This window comes from Pistacia vera, unplaced genomic scaffold (assembly GCF_008641045.1).
Source record: "Pistacia vera cultivar Batoury unplaced genomic scaffold, PisVer_v2 Contig184, whole genome shotgun sequence".
NCBI classification, from domain to species: Eukaryota; Viridiplantae; Streptophyta; class Magnoliopsida; order Sapindales; family Anacardiaceae; genus Pistacia; species Pistacia vera.
Window position 1 is genome coordinate 1,208,340 of NW_022195938.1, and position 21,122 is coordinate 1,229,461.

The 21,122-nt window shown below is 37.0% G+C and overlaps 4 protein-coding genes across 4 annotated transcripts; all 4 read right to left on the reverse strand.

Annotated features, from left to right (window-relative positions):
• Positions 1-91: 91 nt before the first annotated feature.
• On the reverse strand, positions 92-979 carry LOC116126827 (transcription termination factor MTERF2, chloroplastic-like). Its single transcript, XM_031412500.1, has one exon. The coding sequence runs from the start codon at positions 977-979 to the stop codon at positions 92-94; it is 888 nt and encodes a 295-aa protein (XP_031268360.1).
• A 3,149-nt stretch (positions 980-4,128) lies between these two features.
• LOC116126828 lies at positions 4,129-9,782 on the reverse strand. Its single transcript, XM_031412501.1, is given in 3 exon segments — positions 4,129-5,132; positions 8,398-8,458; positions 8,593-9,782. Coding segments are annotated over 3 exon segments (2,145 nt in total). The 3' UTR covers positions 4,129-4,238.
• A 3,534-nt stretch (positions 9,783-13,316) lies between these two features.
• On the reverse strand, positions 13,317-14,758 carry LOC116126829 (transcription termination factor MTERF2, chloroplastic-like). Its single transcript, XM_031412502.1, has one exon. The coding sequence runs from the start codon at positions 14,493-14,495 to the stop codon at positions 13,317-13,319; it is 1,179 nt and encodes a 392-aa protein (XP_031268362.1). The 5' UTR covers positions 14,496-14,758.
• A 1,552-nt stretch (positions 14,759-16,310) lies between these two features.
• On the reverse strand, positions 16,311-17,684 carry LOC116126830 (transcription termination factor MTERF15, mitochondrial-like). The gene has a single exon (XM_031412503.1). It carries the CDS (start codon positions 17,490-17,492, stop codon positions 16,311-16,313), a length of 1,182 nt encoding a protein of 393 aa, XP_031268363.1. The 5' UTR covers positions 17,493-17,684.
• Positions 17,685-21,122: the final 3,438 nt, after the last annotated feature.

A 21,122-nucleotide genomic window follows, 5' to 3' on the forward strand; every position in this document is an offset into this window, starting at 1 on the left:
AAACCACATTGTTCAATAAACTACAACACTGAAATGTAATAATCACCAATTAGAGATTATACAATCGTTTTAGGTTTGAAAAGTTGACATGCTACAATTTGCTGGAAGAGACATGGATATTCATATCCAGAGCCTGAAAGCCTTCCTTCCTTTGATAGATATTCATCAATTCAGGAACCTGGTCCAAGTATTTTCTCACAAACCTATCCAAGAATACCTTCTCGACAGGGTCTACACATGCACATAGGCTCAAATTTTTCTTCTGCAACCCCATCGCTTGCAGAACTTTAATTACCAAACACCTTGGGATTACCCTCTTTTCCAAGCTCAAAAGGAAAACCTTTGGAAACAAGGCAATATCTGTGGACTGCCAACCCATCTTTTTCACAAGAAAATCCATTCCATTCATTATTTTGCTTTCAGAGGCATTCATACAAATGGGGCATTTTTTGAACACCAACATAATGTCCTTATCAGACCACCCGCACCTCCTGAAAAGGTCAAATTTCTGTTCCAAAGTTGATTCAGTCATTGAAGCAAACACCTTCATTGCATGGATGAACCCACATTTCCGAGGATCAAAACCCATTTCAAGAACCTTCTTGACATTTTTGTCGAACTTCTCACGTTTTTGGAGGACTATAGGCACATAACATGTTAAAATCAGTGCAATAAACGGCGCGGGCATTCCAAGTTCTTTCAGGACTGCAAGTTTTGGAGACACATTCTTTGCCAAATCAAACGTAAAGAGCCATGATTCATTTCTAAACGATTTAATAATATTAGCATCAGAGAGTGGCACACTTTTGAGAAATTTAAAGTTAGGAATGAGTAGGTTCTCCAAACTGCGACTCAAAATAGCAGGAGCTGAGGAGCAAACACTCGCAAGCTCAGCATCTGTGATCCCCAAAGATTTGAAAAACTTAAATTTAGGTAATATTGACCTCTCCGGCTCGGCTAAAAGTAAACTAGGGCGCATTCTAACAAGTTTGGTTATATGGGAAGTCATAAATCCCCAGTTTCTTAGAACTCTCAGGACCGAATCTGGTCGTTCAGCGGATTGAAGCTTGATTATTTTGGAGAAAGATTTTGTTATTTCTGGGGATAACCCACATGAGTTTATGAGGTATGACACGGTAAATAAGTAATCGTCTCTAACTTGTTCGATTTCGGTGGAGAATGATCTAATGATAGTGGGCAACAAACTCAAACACAAATCCACATGATTAGTGCCTAAATTTTGCACAACACAACTATAAATATTTGGTAAAACTTGCGCAAGTACTAGCCTTCTATACAGATAACCACACATCATAATCGGTGAAAAGTATTAATCACAATGTATTGAAGGTTTTGTTCAGTATGTAGGTTTAACTCACCAGCTTGCAGAGGAGAAAAAGAAGACACTTCCGCTAACTGGTGTTCAGAGCAAATAAACATGAAAAATTGGTGCTATTACACAAGAAAATACTCTTGGATACGAAGCCTGTTGGAAAATTATTTTCATATGAGAAGCTTCAAATAATCATAGAATATCAGCAGAAAGTGTTTTCACTCTTTTCTTCACCTTCAAGAACGGTTAAACCTAAAGACAAAATTGTACCCAGTTGAGTAAAGGGCAATAGATGGAAATTGTGATTCTTGGGGTGGAAAAATCCGGTTAACCAAAAGCTTGAACCGAAACCGAACCGGTTTTCGGTTCAAAAAAATAATTGAACTGAAACTAGTCCGGTTTTGGTTAAAAACCGGTTATGAACAGAACCGAAAATTCGGTTTGGTTAACCGGTTTTAAACCGGTTAATTAGGATTAATGTTAGGCTTCATTTTTTTGGCCCAATTATGAATTATGGGCTGCATTTTTTGGCCCAATTCGATTTTCTCTTTTTAATTGCTAATCAAGCAATCTAAACGGCCTTGTTCTACCCAAAAACAACAAGAATAGTTGTTTCTTTTCGCTAATATTGTACTAATCAGGTAATTTTTCTATCTTTTAATCTTGTTTTGCAATTTCCTTTTTGTTCTGTTTGCTACACAAATTTGATATTAGCACTGAGAATTTCTATATCTACATATTCTATTGGGAGGTTTTGCATTTGTAGATGAAGAAACGAAAGCTTAAAAGCAGAGCAGAAGAGAATGGAACTTGAAGCAGAGAAAGACTGATGGTCCCAATACAAATATTTTCCATGCATCATTTATGTCTGGTCATGGTAGATGAGATTAGTGATGTCGTGTTTGCTGCACAAAATTTGATATACAAAATGTGTTGATGCTTCAATGTCAAAACCCAGCCATCACCATCAATACATATACAAATTAAAACAATTAAAACCAAAATCTTCAATGTCAAAACCCAGATCTAAAAACGTGACAACACAGATCTGAAAACCCAGATCTAAAACCTACTGGCAACAGACGACGACGGCGACTGCGACAACGGCAATTGCAGCTGAGCGACGATGACGTGAGAACACAGATCTGAAAACCCAGATCTAAAACCCACTGGAAACAAACGACGACTGCAATTGAGCAACGACGACGTGAGAACACAGATCTGAAAATGGAGAGACAATGGGAGCCTGCCAGAGAGTGAGAGACAGAGAATGAGACTGAGCGTGAGAGTGAGAGTGAGAGTGAGAGACAGAGACTGAGAGAGAATGCGAGACTTACCATGCGGCTGCAACTACGGTGTGCGGCATGCGGCAGTGAGAAATCTGAGAATCAGAGGATGCAATTGAGTGTAGATCTATTGACTGTTGTAGTGTTGTGTAAAGTTGTGTTAGTGTTAGACACAAGAGTGACAAGAGTAGAGTAAAAAACATAAAAAGTAAAAACAAATAAATAATTTTCGGTTCAGCAAACCGGTTCTGGGTAACTGGATTTTATTTTGCCAAAAACCGAACTGGATTTTTGGTTTTTTTAACAACCAAACCAAAACCAAAAAAACTGGATTTTTAGTCTGGTTTTAGTCCAGTTCGGTTTTTTTTTCCACCCCTAAGTGTGAAGGACTCACGGATATTTTTTGAAATTTCATGGACTTGGGTTATTTTAGGCAAAAATTAAGGGATTTTAACATATTTCTATATTTTTTTTTTGGGTCACAAGTTACTATTCTGTTAAATTTAATAAATAAGTAAAATCTAGCCCTCACATGGCGGCCAAAATTTGGCCACCGCAAGGGCCAAGAAGTAGCCAAGTGGTGCGGTGGCTGGGTGAATTTGGTGGCTGTTTTTGGAGTTTGTTTCGTGGATTGGATTTTTCTGTGTGTAGTGTGATTTCCGACCACCTCCCATCACCCACATCTTTGCCAACCAACTGTTCGACGAAAGGCTTCAACCACATTCATGAATACTAATTTGTTTTTGGAGTTTGTTTGATTGTTATGTTGGTCGCATGTGATTGAAGTTTCCTTTGATTACCGATGGTTGTTTGTAGCAGATCCTAACTGATTTTAGTGGAGTGGCTGGATGGTTGGAGTCTTGGAGATGGGGATGATGTGAAGGTTAAAGAAAATGGTGTTATTGAAATAAATTTGAAAGTAAGATAGTTATTTTTTAATTGAACTAATTTGGGGGTTAAATGGTAATCTATTAACACGTGTCACAACCTAAAAGTCCCTAATGGTGGTACTTTAAGGGTGGTAATCTGGAATCTATGAAATCAGGGGTAGGAACTTGTAATTTCGCAAAACCTTGGGTGAGATTGAGAACATGCCCTTACTCTGTTAGAACCCGCCACTTTCAAAGCCTCTCAAAGAAACCGTGTCCAGTAGTTGACCCCAGTCGATTTCTCCCATTCAAATGGCGTATGATCTTGTTTCTTAACTCTTTTTTAATTTACAATTATAGCGTCTTCTACCCTCCTAAATCAGAAAACCATGACACAAACTAATGGTAATGGAAGTAAAACCCGAAAATGTGCTACTCCATTACACTCTTGATAAAAAACAAATTAAAAAATAGTTTAAGAAACAAGATCATACGCCATTTCAATGCATACAGCAACATCCATCAAAAAGAGAAGAAAGTGGGGGAACTTTTATTTTCGGATTGACATGGACAAACAACAATTAGAGATTTGTATAACATGATTTAAACAATCAGAACTGATACAAGAAGTCTAAGCTGTATTCAGAGCTTAATAGGTTCAGGGCCAAAGGCACTCACATTAACAAGCAACAATAAAAAGAAATAAAACCAACAAATAACAAGCTACAGTTGGTTTGTCTCAGGTTTTTGCTAAAATCCAATGCCCAGTTCTGAAAGATCAACTTTCCCTTGATATATATCAAATAGTTGTGGAACCTGTTCCTGATACTTGGACAAGAAATTGTCTGCGAAGACCTTTTCAGAGGAATTCAGCACATAAGACAAACTGATTTTTTTCTTAATCAAGTCCTTCAACGACAAAACCCTGAAAACCCTGCATCTCGGGATGATTCTCTTCTCCAAACTATAAGCTAAAACCGAAGGTGTTCTAGCAATTGCTGAAGGTTGCCAACCCATCTTGTTCACATAAAAGTCCATTTTGGTATTTATATTCTCCACAGACAGAATCATACATCTGGGACAGCTTCTAAAAGCTAACCGGAAGTCATTTTCAGACCAACCCCAACTCCTATAAACCTTCAGTTTTTGTGTCACTCCAATTCCGTTCAAAGCAGAGATATTGGGTACAACTTTCTTTTGCACATCATGCAAATAAGTTGCTCGCTTCCGAACATTAACAATTTCTTCATCGTTGGTAACGAAACTCTTGAGGAAATTATAGCTAGGGATACTTTGTTTCTCTAAGCTCTGGCACAAAATACCAGGGTTTGAGGAAAGTATATTCGCAACTTCAGTACCAGAAATCCCCAGAGAATGGAAAAACTCAAGTTTGGGTAAAAGAGTTTTCTCAACCCTGCCTGAAAGCAATTTCGGTTTTTTTTTAACTAGTTTGGATATGTGGGCATCGGTGAACCCATTTTTTCTGAGAAGGCCAAGTACAGAATCTGGCTTTTCTGGGGTTTCAAAAGATACTTTCTTTGATAAAGAAGCAGCAACTTCTGGGGACAACCCACATGAGTTTATGAGATAAGACACTGTGAATGAATGTTGTTTGGGTTGTTTTTTCTCTATCATGTGCCACAACTTCAACCGATGAGAAAGATTTAGAAAAAAGTGATGTATTCTGCAAAACAAAACTCAAATGGATAGACGAGTATGCCACATTTCTCCAATTTGGGACTAGTTGAAATTGCAGTCTTTTACAGCACAAACGAAACATGGCCAAATCAAATGCAAATTAAGAAAACAGAAGAAGAAGAGCAAGAAGGTACTCACGAATTATTCAGCTTGAACTGGGTATTTGATTGCGAATCTTTATACAAATGCCCTCGTGGAATGGCAACACACATTTGACATTTCTGATAAACTGCTTTTAGGGTTTTTACTTTTCAAATTCTCGTCTTGCGTTATTGCTATCTATCGTGAGACCAAAACGCACCGTATATTCAAGTTGAAACTTGAAAGGTCTTGAATCTGGAGCCGTTGTCTTACGTGGCCATGTAATTAACAGAGAATAACAGGTTCCCTACCCAGCTTTGGCGTAATTAATTTTCCCACGCAAAATCTGAGAAAGATAATTACCCACCGAGTGCTATTACATTTACACCATTCTTTTACATTATATTTATTACATATATATATCACAATCATATAAAATTTTAATTATTTAAAATTTTTAATATTATAATAGAATTTGTATGGTTGTGACATATGTCACGTTATGATGTAATAAAAATAATGTAAAAGAGTGGTGTAAATGTAGCATTATTTTTATCCACCCATTGCTAAAATTTGTCTATTAACTTTAACCAGAGATGATAGATTAATTGAAAACCAAAAAATCAACGATTTAAAAATCTCTCTAAGTCCATTTAGCGAAGCTTCCCAAGGATAGAATTATTTTTGCTTCTCCAAATTCAAATCCATACCCAAACCCAAACTCAAACCTGACTCCAAATCCTCCAACACCAAATTAATACAAGATGAACAAAACCCAGATCCCAACCCTAACCTAGCAATGGCAATGGTGGTGATGGCTACAATTTTGGTTGTTTAATCAATACCCTAACTATCAAATTCTAATCGAGTATTGAAACCTACCATCGTGATCTGTAGGAGTTTGGGACGAGTCTAAGAAAGGAACTAGAGGTGGCCCACGGATTCCTAGGAACAATAGGTACCATCATTGACGAGTTTGGAAACATTGTTTTGAAAGGAACTGCCAAATCATCTCTCATGAAACTCACTTGTTGAGTAAGTACAAAAGTCAGCTTAGTGATTCAACGGTACCAATAGAGGATTGTCGATCAATGAATAAAAGTTACTGTAAAAATAACAAGTTAATCTTTCTTGAGGGTTCATTGATGAGAAAGTTCGACACTTCAATATATACTCTTTGTCATCTAGGTTAGCATGTCCCAATGGTTAAGTTATTTGCCTACTAAAATGGTACGTGAGTTGAGTTCACAATAAACTACCACTGGATGACATGATGGTAAAAGAGTAAAATGAGGTTTCATAAGCTTCTGAGTTCGAACCCTCACAAGTGCTAATAAGGGTGACCATTGAGGGGCTTATCTGGTTGTCAACTTCAGGGATCTGGGGGATGGGTTGAGATACGCACAAACTGGCTCAGACAACCCCGATCACCCAAAAAAAAAAATGAGTTGAGTTCACAATATTGTGATATAGTGTAGTCCACATCTGGGGTGGTGTTAAAACATTGAGAGAACACTTACTTAGGGCAAGAGGATCTGAAATGACTCACTTTTATGTACAAGTTATTATGAATTCACCTAAGATTAGATATATGCAAATGGCCAAATGTCAATTCAATTCTTACGACAACATCCATCAAGAAAAGATAAAGGGAATGTTTATTTTCTGATTGACATGGGGCAAACAACAGAACCAAATTAGAGATTTGTATAACATGAATTACTCAGTACATTACTCCTGTGTGTTCACCAACTTCATTCATTTCAATTTGTCCAATTAGACAATGACAACTGATAAAAGAAGTTCAGGGCCAAAGACACCCAAATTAACAAACAACGATAAGAAAATCATGTGTCTAAAGAATTAACAAATGACAAGCTACGGTTGATGATGCCTAGCTCCAAAAGATCAATTTTCCCTTGAAATATATCAAACAGTTGCGGAACCTGTTTCTGATACCTTGGACAAAAAAATGTCTATGAAGTACTTTTCAGAGGACATCAGCACAGAAGACATACTAAAATTCACTCCAAAATATAGTTCAAGCTAAGCAAGACTACCTATCAAACCCCTTCACTGACGTCTTGAGTCTCAATAAACATATCCTCTTTCACTCAAGGAATTTAACTTCACCACTGCATACCTGAAATCCGCCTCCAGTGCAATGGAGATTGATAGAATATTGCAATTACAGTTATACAGGAGCACATGTCAAACAAACAAAGAAGTTGCACAAGCAAAAATATCACAGCATCATATCTGTAATATTGTTCAAGTCAATCAAACTCATTCATCTCTTTCTCTGACCTCCAAGCTTCACTATAATTTGCCAGAAAGGAAGAGCTGGTTAGAAAGTAGAAACGCCAGGGACCTGGAGTAAATCAAAACCACATAATTCTGCTTCTACTAGTCATATAACAAATTAGCTTAGAAGTTTACCACATTCTAAATATGAACTAAAGTATACAATCAAATGCAAATTGGAAAGCGATGAAAACAGTGTTGCTCTGCAGAACTAACTTAAATAATTCAACATTGTTCAATAAACTAAAAAGCTGAAATGTACTAATCACCAATTAGAGATTATACAATTGTTTTAGGCTTGGAAAGTTGACATGCTACAGTTTGCTGGAAGAAACACAAATATTTATATCCAGAGCCTGAAAGCCTTACTTCCTTTGATAGATATTAATCAATTCAGAAACCTGGTCCAAGTATTTTCTCACAAACCTACCCAAGAATAGCTTCTCAGCAGGTTTTACACATGAACTTAGGCTCAAATTTTTTTTTACCAACCTCTTTGATTGCAGAACTTTAATAACCAAACACCTTCTGATTACCCTCTATTCCAAACTCATTAGGAAAACGTCTGGAGACAAGGTAATATCTGTGGACTGCCAACCCATCTTGTTCACAAGAAAATCCATTACATTCATTATTTTGATTTCAGAGGCATTCATAAAATTGGGCCATTTTCTGAAAACCAACATAATGCCCTCGTCAGACCATCCCCACCCCTTGAAAATGTCCAATTTCTGTTCCAGAGTTCATTGAATCATTACAACAAACACCTTCATCGCATGGATGAACCCACATTCCTGAGATTTGTATAACATGATTTAATCATTACTTCCTCCTGTGTGTTTTCATCAACTTCATTCATTTCAGTTTGTCCAATTAAACAATGAGAACTGATACAAGAAGCTCTAGGCTGTATTCAGAGCTGAATAAGTTCAGGGCCAAAGGCACTCACATTAACAAGCAACAATAAAAAGAAAAAAACCAACAAATAACAAGCTACAGTTGGTTTGTCTCAGGTTTTTGCTAAAATCCAATGCCCAGTTCTGAAAGATCAACTTTCCCTTGATATATATCAAATAGTTGTGGAACCTGTTCCTGATACTTGGACAAGAAATTGTCTGCGAAGCGCTTTTCAGAGGAACTCAGCACGTAAGACAAACCGAATTTTTTCTTAATCAAGTCGTTCAACAACAAAACCCATAAAACCCTGCATCTCGGGATGATTCTCTTCTCCAAACTATAAGCTAAAGCCCTAGGTGTTCTAGCAATTGCTGAAGGTTGCCAACCCATCTTGTTCACATAAAAGTCCATTTTGGTATTTATATTCTCCACAGACAGAGTCATACATCTGGGATAGCTTCTAAAAGCTAACCGTAAGTCATTCTCAGACCAACCCCAACACCTGTAAACCTTCAGTTTTTGTTCCCAGGAATTGTCAGTCATGGTCGTAACTGCTACGAGTGCATCAATAAATGCACTGGTTGAAGGATTGAATCCCATTTCGATAACCTTCTTGATACTTTTATCTAACTTTTTAGAACTTCCTCACAATACACAAGGATTTGAGGTCACCAAAGTTGAAATACCTGATTGTGTCATTCCAATTCCTTTCAAGGCAGAGATATTGGGAACAACTTTCTTTTGCATATCATGCAAACGAATTACCCGCTTATAAATATTGACAATTTTTTCATTGTTGGAAACCAAACTCTTAATGAAATTGTAGTTAGGAATAATTTGTTTCTCTAAGCTCTGACACAAAATAGAAGGGTTTGAGGACAGTACATTCGCAAGGTCAGCACTAAAAATCCCCAAGGAATGGAAAAACTCAAGCTTGGGTAAAAGAGTTTCTTCAACGCTGCCTACAAGCAATTTCGGTTTTTTTTTAACTAGTTTGGATATGTGCGCATTGGTAAACCCATTTTTCCTGAGAAAGCCAAGTACAGCATCTGGCTTTTCTGGGGTTTCAAAAGCTACTTTCTTTGATAAAGAAGCAGCAATTTCTGGGGACAACCCACATGAGTTTATGAAATAAGACACTGTGAATGAATGTTGTTTTTCTCTATCACGTGCCACAACTTCAACCGATGAGAAAGATTTAGAAAAAAGTGATGTATTCTGCAAAACAAAACTCAAATGGATCGACGAGCATGCCACATTTCTCCAATTTGGGACTAGTTGAAATTGCAGTCTTTTGCAGCCCAAAGGAAACATGGCCAAATCAAATAAAAATTAAGAATAAAAAAGAAGAAGAAAAGCAAGAAAGTACTCACGAATTGTTTCAAATTTTCAGCTTGGACTGGGCATTTGATTGCGAATCTGTATATAAATGCCCTCGTAGAATTACAACACAGATTTGATAAACTGCTTTTAGGGTTTCCCCTTTTCAATCTTGCGTTATTGCTCTCCATCACGAGACGTGACTGATTTAATTAAGAGAGAATAACAATTCCCCACCCAAGGTTTGGCGTAATTCATTTCCACCCAAAGACTTTGATAAAAACAATTGCCCACCCATCATTAAGAAACGTCTATTAATTTTAACTGAAGATGGATAGGATTGTAAATTCACTAGAAGCTTTAAAATCAACGATTTAAAATTTTCTTTCCTGGTCCGTGGACCGTGTAACGAAGTTTCCCAAGGATAAGATTCTCCAAACCCAAACCCTACTCCATCAAGAATTTCTTTAAATCCGTTTTTTTCGATGATACTAATTCAGTGATGCCCAACCAAAACCCGACTCCAAATTCTCCAATCCTAAATTGCTACCAGATGAACAAAACCCAGATCCCAACACTCCTCCCAAACTCTAGCCTAGCAATCTGCAGGAGTTTGGGACAAGTCTAAGAAAGGAACTTGAGGTGTCCCAAGGATCCATAAGGATAGTTGGTTCCGTCATTGACGAGTTTGGAAACACCGTTTTGAAAAGGACGACCCTGATCATCTCTCACCATAAGGATGCTATCCAAGTGATTGAATCTCATTAATCCGATAATAATACTAATCAAAATAATAATTGTGGTAATACAAACCGTATAGTCGTTTGGATGCTCAGGTTCATGTAATTCAAGGAGATATAAATAGGTATTGTAAGGAAGTTGATGATTTAGATCAATATAATAAGTGGAAATCTAGGATTGTTTTGGATATGATGAATGAGGAAATAAGAGCATGTTTGAACAAAATGGTGCTTGGTTGGGATGAGATTGAGGATCTTAGCAGCATTGATGAGAAGAAAGTGACTCATGATGGGAGCCCAAATAGAGCTGACTTGAGGAAGCGACTGCATTTTGCAAAAGAAGAGGAAGACTTAGTTGGGATATTGAAGATGAGGACGAGCCAGTTAAAGCACGATACACCATGAATCTTAAGTTCTTAAATTCTTAGAATTGATTGCATTATGTTCCTTTTTACCTCCATATTAGGAAGAGGAAGACTTGAGTTGGGATATTGAGGATGAGGACGAGAGAGAAATTTTTAAGTAGTTGATTTTTCGGCTTCCACTAAATTTACGATTCTGTCTTTCTTCAATTAAAGTTAATAGATAGATCATAACAATGGATGAAAAAAATGTTTTTTTCCAAAGTTTTTGGGTGAGAAAAAGTTTTTACACCATACCTTAGGCGGAAAATTGTCATTCTGTCTCAAAAACAATTGTGGGTCTGTTTGGTTTAGTATTTTGGATAGGATTTTAGGGATAGTATTGGGTTATTGGATATGGGAGTATTACGAGGTAAATTTTAAAAATTTATAAAAAAGCCCTTAGGTTTACTAATTTAACTAAAGACCCTAACATGTAAAATAACAAAAACACCCCCACCATCTGCAGTGTCAGATTCCGGCCACCACCGCCGGAATCTGGCCGGAAAATTTCGTTACGGCACAGACTTGTCGGATCTGTGCCGTAACACGTCGTTATGGCCTTTTCCGGCTAGATCCATGGTGGATCTGGCCGGAAAAGGCCAGATCTACGGTTTGTTTTGGCCGTCGACGGCCGGAAAAGGCCAAACGACGGCCATCTTTGGCCGTCAGCGACGGCCAAAGATGTGGCCGTCGTTTTCGGTCAACGACGGCCAAGATTTGGCCGTCGTTGACCGTCAACGACGGCCATTTCTTTGGCCGTCGCTGACGGCCAGATCTGGCCTTTTCCGGCCAGATCCGTGGTGGATCTGGCCGGAAAAGGCCACAGCGGTGAACTTCCGGCCATTTCTGGTCGGAAGTTTGGCCGTTGTACAGATTCCGGCTATCACCGACGGTGGTTGCCGGAATCTGACAAGTTGGGTTGATGGGGGTGTTTTTGTTAATTTTTAAACTTTTTTTTCAGGGGGTATTTAGTGAAATTAATAACCTTATGGGGTTAAAATGTAATTAAAAAAAATAGGGTAATATTTAGAGAATATTGTACCAAACGCTATTTGAAAAATAGGATCCAGAATAGGGATAAAAATATTAAACCAAACGCAGCATCCCTAATTAGATACTAAATTTAAAACACATAATTTAAGATAAATTTTCATAACCTTTTTAATTGTAATAATAATAATAATAATTAAAAAAAAAAGATGCATTCATAATTTTATATTTAATTAAATATTAAAATGAAAATTTCTATAAAAACCTCATCATGTTGTCGAATTTCTTCTTTTAGCTACAACTCTATCATTGTGTTAAGATCTAGAGGGTGAGGAGTCTTGGGTAGACGGTTTTTATGTGAGGTATACCTCTCAAAAGATTTATTAGACTGAATGAAAGAGTTTAAAAGTAGAGGGATCTTGACCCGGGTGTCGAGTGGCTCGACTCGGCTCTGCTCATCTACAGTGAATGGGAAACTCGCTTGTTGGAAAAGGATGATCGTCGGCTTAGTGATTCCATGATAGCAATGAAAGGGTTGTCAATCAATAGATAAAAATTACGCTAAAAATAACTAGTTAATCTTTCTTAAGAGTTCATTAATGGAAAAGTTTGGCACTTCAATGTATACCGTTTGTCATCCAACGTTGTAGCACATCCAAATGTTTAGGTTATTTGCCTATAAAGGGGTACGTGAGTTGAGTTTAGAATATCGTGAATTCGTGACATAATATAGTCCACATATGGTGTGGTGTTATTTAAAAAAAGATTGCAAAAGTTTTATATTGAAATCCAAACCAATTGATCGATCAAGGAAATGTAATGTTCAGTTATACTCTGTTAAAACAAATTAAAAAAACTAGAACACAGGATGTGTCTCTGAAGCACTTTTCAGAGGACATCAGCACAGAAAACAGACTAAAATTCACTCCAAAATATAGTTCTAATTAAGCAAAACACGACCTATCAATCCCCTTAACTGATGTCCTGAGTCTCAATAAACATTTCCTCTTTTCCACAAGGAATTTAACTTCACCACTGCATACCTGAAATGCACCTCCAGTGCAATGGAGATTGATAGAATATTGCAATCACAAGAGCACACATCAACCAAACAAAGAAGTTGCACAAGCAAAAATATCTAAAATATTGTTCAAGTCAATCAACACCACTCATTCATCTCTTTCTCTGACCTCCAAGCTTCACTGTAATTTGCTAGCAGGGAAGGGCTTGTTAGAAACTTTAGGGACCCAGAGTAAATCAAAACCACATTGTTCAATACACTAAAACGCTAAAATGTAATAATCACCAATTAGAGATTATACAATCGTTTTAGGTTTTGGAAAGTTGACATGCTACAGTTTGCTGGAAGAGACATGGATATTCATATCCAGAGCCTAAAAGCCTTCCTTCCTTTGATGGATATTCATCAATTCAGGAACCTTGTCCAAGTATTTTGTCACAAACCTATCCAAGAATACCTTCTCAACAGGGTCTACACATGCACATAGGCTCAAATTTTCCTTCACCAACCCCTTCGCTTGCAGAACTTTAATTACCAAACACCTTGGGATTACCCTCTTTTCCAAGCTCAAAAGGAAAACCTTTGGAAACAAGGCAATATCTGTGGACTGCCAACCCATCTTTTTCACAAGAAAATCCATTCCATTCATTATTTTGCTTTCAGAGGCATTCATACAAATGGGGCATTTTTTGAACACCAACATAATGTCCTTATCAGACCACCCGCACCTCCTGAAAAGGTCAAATTTCTGTTCCAAAGTTGATTCAGTCATTGAAGCAAACACCTTCATTGCATGAATGAACCCACATTTCCGAGGATCAAAACCCATTTCAAGAACCTTCTTGACATTTTTGTCGAACTTCTCACGTTTTTGGAGGACTATAGGCGCATAACATGTTAAAATCAGTGCAATAAACGGTGCAGGCATTCCAAGTTCTTTTAGGACCGCAAGTTTTGGAGACACATTCTTTGCCAAATCAAACGTAAAGAGCCATGATTCGTTTCTCAACGATTTAATAATATTAGCATCAGAGAGTGGCACACTTTTGAGGAATTTAAAGTTAGGAATGAGTAGGTTCTCCAAACTGCAACTCAAAATAGCAGGAGATGAACAGCAAACACTCGCAAGCTCAGCATCTGTGATCCCCAAAGATGTGAAAAACTCAAATTTAGGTAAAATTGACCTCTCCGGCTCGGCTAAAAGTAAACTAGGGCGCATTCTAACAAGTTTGGTTATATGGGAAGTCGTAAATCCCCAGTTTCTTAGAACTTTCAGGACCGAATCTGGTCGTTCAGCAGATTGAAGCTTGATTCTTTTGGAGAAAGATTTTGCTATTTCTGGGGATAACCCACATGAGTTTATGAGGTATGACACAGTAAATAAGTAATCGTCTCTAACTTGTTCGATTTCAGTGGAGAATGATCTAATGATAGTGGGAAACAAACTCAAACACAAATCCACATGATTAGTGCCTAAATTTTTCACAACACAACTGTAAATATTTGGTAAAACTTGCGCAAGTACTAGCCTTCTATACAGATAACCACACATCGTAATCGGTGAAAAGTATTAATCACAATGTATTGACGGTTTTGTTCAGTATGTAGGTTTAACTCACCAGCTTGCAGAGGAGAAAAAGAAGACACTTCCGCTAACTGGTGTTCAGAGCAAATAAACATGAAAAATTGGTGCTATTACACAAGAAAATATTCTTGGATACGAAGCCTGTTGGAAAATTATTTTCATGTGAGAAGCTTCAAATAATCATAGAATATCAGGAGAAAATGTTTTCACTCTTTTCTTCACCTTCAAGAACGGCTAAACCTAAAGGCAAAATTGTACCCAGTTGAGTAAAGGGCAATAGAGAGAAATTGTGAAGGACTCACGGATATTTTTGAAATTTCATGGACTTGGGTTATTTTAGCCAAAAATTAAGGGATTTTAACATATTTCTATATTTTTTTTGGTCACAAGTTTCTTTTCTGTTAAATTTAATAAAGAAGTAAAATCCAGCCCTCACGTGGCGGCCAAAATTTGGCCAGCGCGAGGGCGAAGAAGTAGCCATTTGGCCACTGCTTTTGGCCCATGCAAAGGCCAAATCTGGCCACCACAAGGCCTCCACGCGGACGACCAGATGTGACCACCGTGTGGAGGTGTTGTGGCGGCCAGATATGGCCTTCGCGTGGGCCAAATAGCTGCTTCTTGGCCCTTGCAGTGGCCAGATTTTGGCTGCCACGTGAGGTCCTCGTGGTGGCAAAATCCAGCCGCCATGTGGCCCTCATGCGGCGGCAAAAAACTGGCCACCATGAGGGCCAAGCAACGATGGAGAGAAGGAGAGAAGAAAGAAAGGAAGAATAAGAGAAGAAAAAAAAGGAAAGAGGAGGAGAAAGGAAGGAATTGCAGGTGGTGCTGTGGTTAGGTGGATTTGGTGACTATTTTTGGAGTTTGTTTTCCTGGATTGGATTTTTTTTTGTGTAGTATGATTTTCGGCCATCTTCTGTCAACCTCCCACAAGCCACCCACATCTTTGCCCACCAACTGTTCGACGAAAGGCCTCAACCACATTCATGAATACTAATTTGTTTTTGGAGTTTGTTTGATTGGTATGTTGGTCGCATGTGGCTGGGTGGCAGTGGCTGGATGGTTGGAGATGGGGACGATGTGGAGGTTAAAGAAAAGGGTGTTATTGAAATAAATTTGAAAGTAAGATAGTTATCTTCTAATTCAACTAATTTGGGGCTTAAATGGTAATTTATTAACATGTGTCACAACCTAAAAGTCGCTAAAGATGGTACTTTAACCCTTTAAGGGTGAAAATCTGGAATTTATGAAATTAGGGGTAAGAACTTGTAATTTCGCAAAATCTTGGGTGAGAAGTTGAGAACATGCCCTTTCTCTGTTAAAACCCGCCATTTGCAACGCGTCTCAAACAAACCGTGTCCAATAGTTGACCCAATAAATTTCTCCCATTATAGCGTCTTCTACTCCTCCTTAATCAGAAAACCATGACACAAACTAATGGTAATGGAAGTAAAACCCGAAAATGTGCTACTCCATTACACTCTTGATAAAAAACAAATTAAAAAATAGTTTAAGAAACAAGATCATACGCCATTTCAATGCATACAGCAACATCCATCAAAAAGAGAAGAAAGTGGGGGAACTTTTATTTTCGGATTGACATGGACAAACAACAATTAGAGATTTGTATAACATGATTTAAACAATCAGAACTGATACAAGAAGTCTAAGCTGTATTCAGAGCTGAATAAGTTCAGGGCCAAAGGCACTCACATTAACAAGCAACAATAAAAAGAAATAAAACCAACAAATAACAAGCTACAGTTGGTTTGTCTCAGGTTTTTGCTAAAATCCAATGCCCAGTTCTGAAAGATCAACTTTCCCTTGATATATATCAAATAGTTGTGGAACCTGTTCCTGATAATTGGACAAGAAATTGTCTGCGAAGACCTTTTCAGAGAAATTCAGCACATAAGACAAACTGATTTTTTTCTTAATCAAGTCCTTCAACGACAAAAACCTGAAAACCCTGCATCTCGGGATGATTCTCTTCTCCAAACTAAAAGCTAAAGCCGAAGGTGTTCTAGCAATTGCTGAAGGTTGCCAACCCATCTTGTTCAGATAAAAGTCCATTTTGGTATTTATATTCTCCACAGACAGAATCATACATGTGGGATAGCTTCTAAAAGCTAACCAGAAGTCATTTTCAGACCAACCCCAACTCCTATAAACCTTCAGTTTTTGTTCCCAGGAATTGTCTGTCATGGCCATTACTGCTACAAGCGCATTGACAAACGCACTGGTTGAAGGATTGAATCCCATCTCGATAACCCTCTTGACACTTTCATCAAGCTTTTCAGAACTTTCACACAATACACCAGGATTTGAGGCGACCAAAGTTGAAAAACTTGAATGTGTCACTCCAATTCCTTTCAAGGCAGAGATATTGGGTACAACGTTCTTTTGCACATCATGCAAAAAAGTTGCTCGCTTCCAAACATTAACAATTTTTTCATTGTTGGAAACCAAACTCTTGAGAAAATAATAGTTAGGGATAATTTCTTTCTCTAAGCTCTGGCACAGAATACCAGGGTTTGAGGAAAGTACATTCGCAAGGTCAATACCAGAAATCCCCACAGAATGGAAAAACTCAAGTTTGGGTAAAAGAGTTTTCTCAACCCTGCCTAAGAGCAATTTCGGTTTTTTTTTAACTAGTTTGGATATGTGGGCCTCGGAAAACCCATTTTTTCTGAGAAGGCCAAGTACAGAATCTGGCTTTTCTGAGGTTTCAAAAGCTACTTTCTTTGATAAAGAAGCGGCAATTTCTGGGGACAACCCACATGAGTTTATGAAATAAGACACTGTGAACGAATGTTGTTTTTCTCTATCATGTGCAACAACTTCAACCGATGAGAAAGATTTAGAAAAAAGTGATGTATTCTGCAAAACAAAACTCAAATGGATCGACGAGTATGCCCAATTTGGGACTAGTTGAAATTGCGGTCTTTTGCAGCACAAACGAAACATGGCCAAATCAAATGCAAATTAAGAAAAAAGAAGCAGAAGAGCAAGAAGGTACTCACGAATTATTCAGCTTGAACTGGGTATTTGATTGCGAATCTTTATACAAATGCCCTCGTAGAATGGCAACGCACATTTCTGATAAACTGCTTTTAGGGTTTTCACTTTTCAAATTCACGTCTTGCGTTATTGCTCTCCAGCATGGAGACCAAACGCACCGTATGTTCAATTTGAAACTTGAAAGGTCTTGAATGTAGAGCCGTTGTCTTTCGTGGCTCATCTAATTAAGGAGAATGACAATTTCCACCCAAGCTTTGGTGTAATTACTTTCCCACCCAAAAACTTGAGAATACAATACCCACCCATCGTTAAAATCCATTTGTAACTTTTACCAAGAGTACATTATTTGCAATTCCAAATCGATACCCAAATCCAAAGCCTACTCCATCATGAGTTTCTTCAAATCTATGTTTTTTCAACTGAACTAATCCCAACCAAAACCTGACTACGAATCCTCCAACACCAAATTACTACCAAATGAACAAAACCCAGATCCCAACACTCCTCCCAAACCCCAACCTAGCAATGACAGTGGTGTTGATGGATGAAGTTTTAATGGTTTAATCAAAACCTAACCGTCAAATCTGAATCAATTGTTGAAACCGTTATTGCAATGAAGAGTTCAGACGGTCTAAGAAGGAACTGAGGTGACCCAGAGATCTATAGGGACAATCAGTACCATCATTAACGAGGTGGAAACACTGTTTTGAAAGGGGCAACCTAAATCATTTCTTATGGTAAGGATGCTATCCTAGCAGTTGATCACAAATCCAATGCATCTATTATAATACTAATTAGAATATAATATTTGACAACGTAAACCGATAGTTGTTTTGATGCTCATGTTCGTGTGATTCAAGGAGATGTAAATACATATTGTGTGGAAGATGATGATTTAATGATTATAATTGAATGAGGAATTGGGAGGTGTTTAAACAAAACCGGTGCTTGGTTGGGATGAGATTGAAGATCTTAGCAACATTGATGAGAAGAAAGTGACTCATGCTAGGAGCCCAAATAGAGCTTACTTAAGGAAGCGATTGAGTGTTGTAGAAGAAGAGGAAGACTGAGTTGGGATATGAAGATGTGGGCTAGAGAGATTTTAATCGTTGATTTCGGCTCATTGAATTTACCATCTTATACTTCTATAAAGTTAACAGCGGATAACAATGTGTGAAAATTTGTTTTTTTTAAAGTTTTTAGGGGCAAAATGTAATTACACCACTTGGGTGGGAAATTGTCATTCTTTCTCAAAACAATTGTAATTTATCACATCCCTAATTTGATATAAAATTCAAAACACATAAAAAAAGATGAGCAAACGACTTTTTCCCACTCAAATAAGGGTTAATGATACTTTACACCACAAACTTTTAAAATACCACTTTACTATCAAATTTATCTTCTGTTTCTGTTTCGACACCGTTGTAAACCTACACACCACCATCTTTTCCTAATCATCACTCACCAAAACCGTTTGTGCAACCGCGTCTCTCAAGTTAAATTCCAATCAACCCAACCACCAAAATTCAACCTTTACCACCAAAGACTCATAGCCCTCCATTTCAATTCGCCACCGGAATATGAATTTGGCTAATAAAATAATATTTTAAAAGTTGTTGGGTGAAAAAGTGTCATTAAGCCATATTTAGGGGAAAAAAGTAGTTAACTCTAAAAAAGATGTACAAAATCCCTACTTAATGGTGTAGTATTATTTAAGTATAGTTTTCTATACAGCTTGTAGGCTCCTTGTTGGTTACTATAACCTTATTACATTCTTTATGACTCTTTTTTTTTTTTTTTTTTTTTTTTTTTTTTTTTTTTTTTGTGATCTTAAAAGTTCTTTTTGTTTTTTAATCTTATTTCAAGTTGAGAGATTTTAAATATTTTGTTTTTGACTTTCAATGTGAAAATTCAACTTAGTTGATAATGTTATTTTAATATCCTTGCAAGTAGACTTGATTTTATTTATTTTTTAGGATTTTTTTTTTTTCCTACAAGAAGCTTATTATGTTTATGGGTTATATTAGTGGGTAGCTCCTTATTAATACCCAAAAAGATGTATCCATAATTTTAAATTTAATCAAATATTGAAATGATGATTTCTATAAAAACCTCAACATGTTGTTTAATTTCTTTTTTCTTAGCTAAAACTCTATCATTGTATTAAGGTCTACAGGGTAAGGGATAGTTTAGGGTAGACGGCTTTTATGTGGTGTAGATTGTAGACCTCTCAAAAGATAACTTGAGGTGTACAAAGGTTTTATTAGGACGAGTTAACAGCTTTTTCCCACCCAAAAAATGGTTTAATGATATTTTTCTATTTACAGACTTTTAAAATATCACTTTATTATCCAAATTTATATTTTGATGGCAAATAGAAAGCAAACTCGGTCCAAACTATTGGGTCTTTTGAAGAGGAGAGGTCGATGAGTCTTTTGGTGGTGGAATGTTTGATTTTAGTAGTTAAAATTGATCGAAATTTGAATTGAGAGGGTAGTTGCGCAAACCCTAATCGTTTGATTGTCGACGTTGGCAAGGTCGGCAAGACTAGGGTTTGAGGGGTTTTGGTAGTGATGATCGAGACAGAGAATAGAGGTGGTGTGGGGTTGCAACGATACCGGAGTAAAAAAGGGAACATAAATTTAGGTAATAAAGTGATATTTTAAAAGTCTGTGGGTGAGAAAAGACATTAAGTCATTATTTGGGTGGGAAAAAGTTGTTTACTCATATGAGGCCGAGTGAAAGAGTTCAAAGAGAGAGGGAGCTTGACTAGGAAGCTAACTTCTTGTGTAAGAACGAAAGTCAACTTAGTGATTCGACAATACCAATGAAAAGGTTTTCGATCAATGAATAAAAGTTACTCTAAAAATAACAAGTTAATCTTTCTTAAGAGTTCACTTATGGGAAAGTTTGATACTTCAGTGTATAGTATTTGTCATCTAGGGTTGTAGCATGTTCTAATGGTTACACTATTCGCCTACTAAAGTGTTACGTGAGTTAAGTTCAGAATGTCGTGATATAGTATAGTCCACATCTAGTGTGGTTGTAAAACATTGAGAGAACATTTACGTAGGGTAGGTGGATCAAAAAGTTAGGTTTTATATTGAAACTACTTTTGGACAGTCGAGTGGTTTGATAGAGACTCTTGAATGTATTACTCAAGAAGTTCTGAGTTCGAATCTCTCATCAATTGCTAATTGAGATAGCCATTAAAGCTCTTACTCGACAAATCGTTTCAAGATTCCAGGGATTTAGGTTAGGACTACGTAAGCTGACTAGGACACCTCCGGTCATTAAAAAAAAGAAAAAAGTTTTATGTTGAATTCTCTAGCATATTATGGATTATTATTTGGGATCCAAGATTAAATCTATGCAAGGGCCAAATGTCTTGCATTTAGTTTATAACATGATTAAAAACAAATTTGTTAAAGTATTAGCTGTCCATATTTTAGAATTGAAGAAACAAACAATATAAATTTATTATCTTTTTTTTTTTTTTTTTTGATTAAAAAAAAAAAAAAAACCTTTAAAATCCCCATAATTAGACATTATAAATAAATCACCTATACATAA

Excerpts from the sequence above, each read along its gene's own strand:
- LOC116126830 (XM_031412503.1), bottom strand. The coding sequence starts at position 17,492 with ATGTTTCGTTTGTGCTGCAAAAGACCGCAATTTCAACTAGTCCCAAAT.
- LOC116126829 (XM_031412502.1), bottom strand. The coding sequence starts at position 14,495 with ATGTGTGGTTATCTGTATAGAAGGCTAGTACTTGCGCAAGTTTTACCA.
- LOC116126827 (XM_031412500.1), bottom strand. The coding sequence starts at position 979 with ATGCGCCCTAGTTTACTTTTAGCCGAGCCGGAGAGGTCAATATTACCT.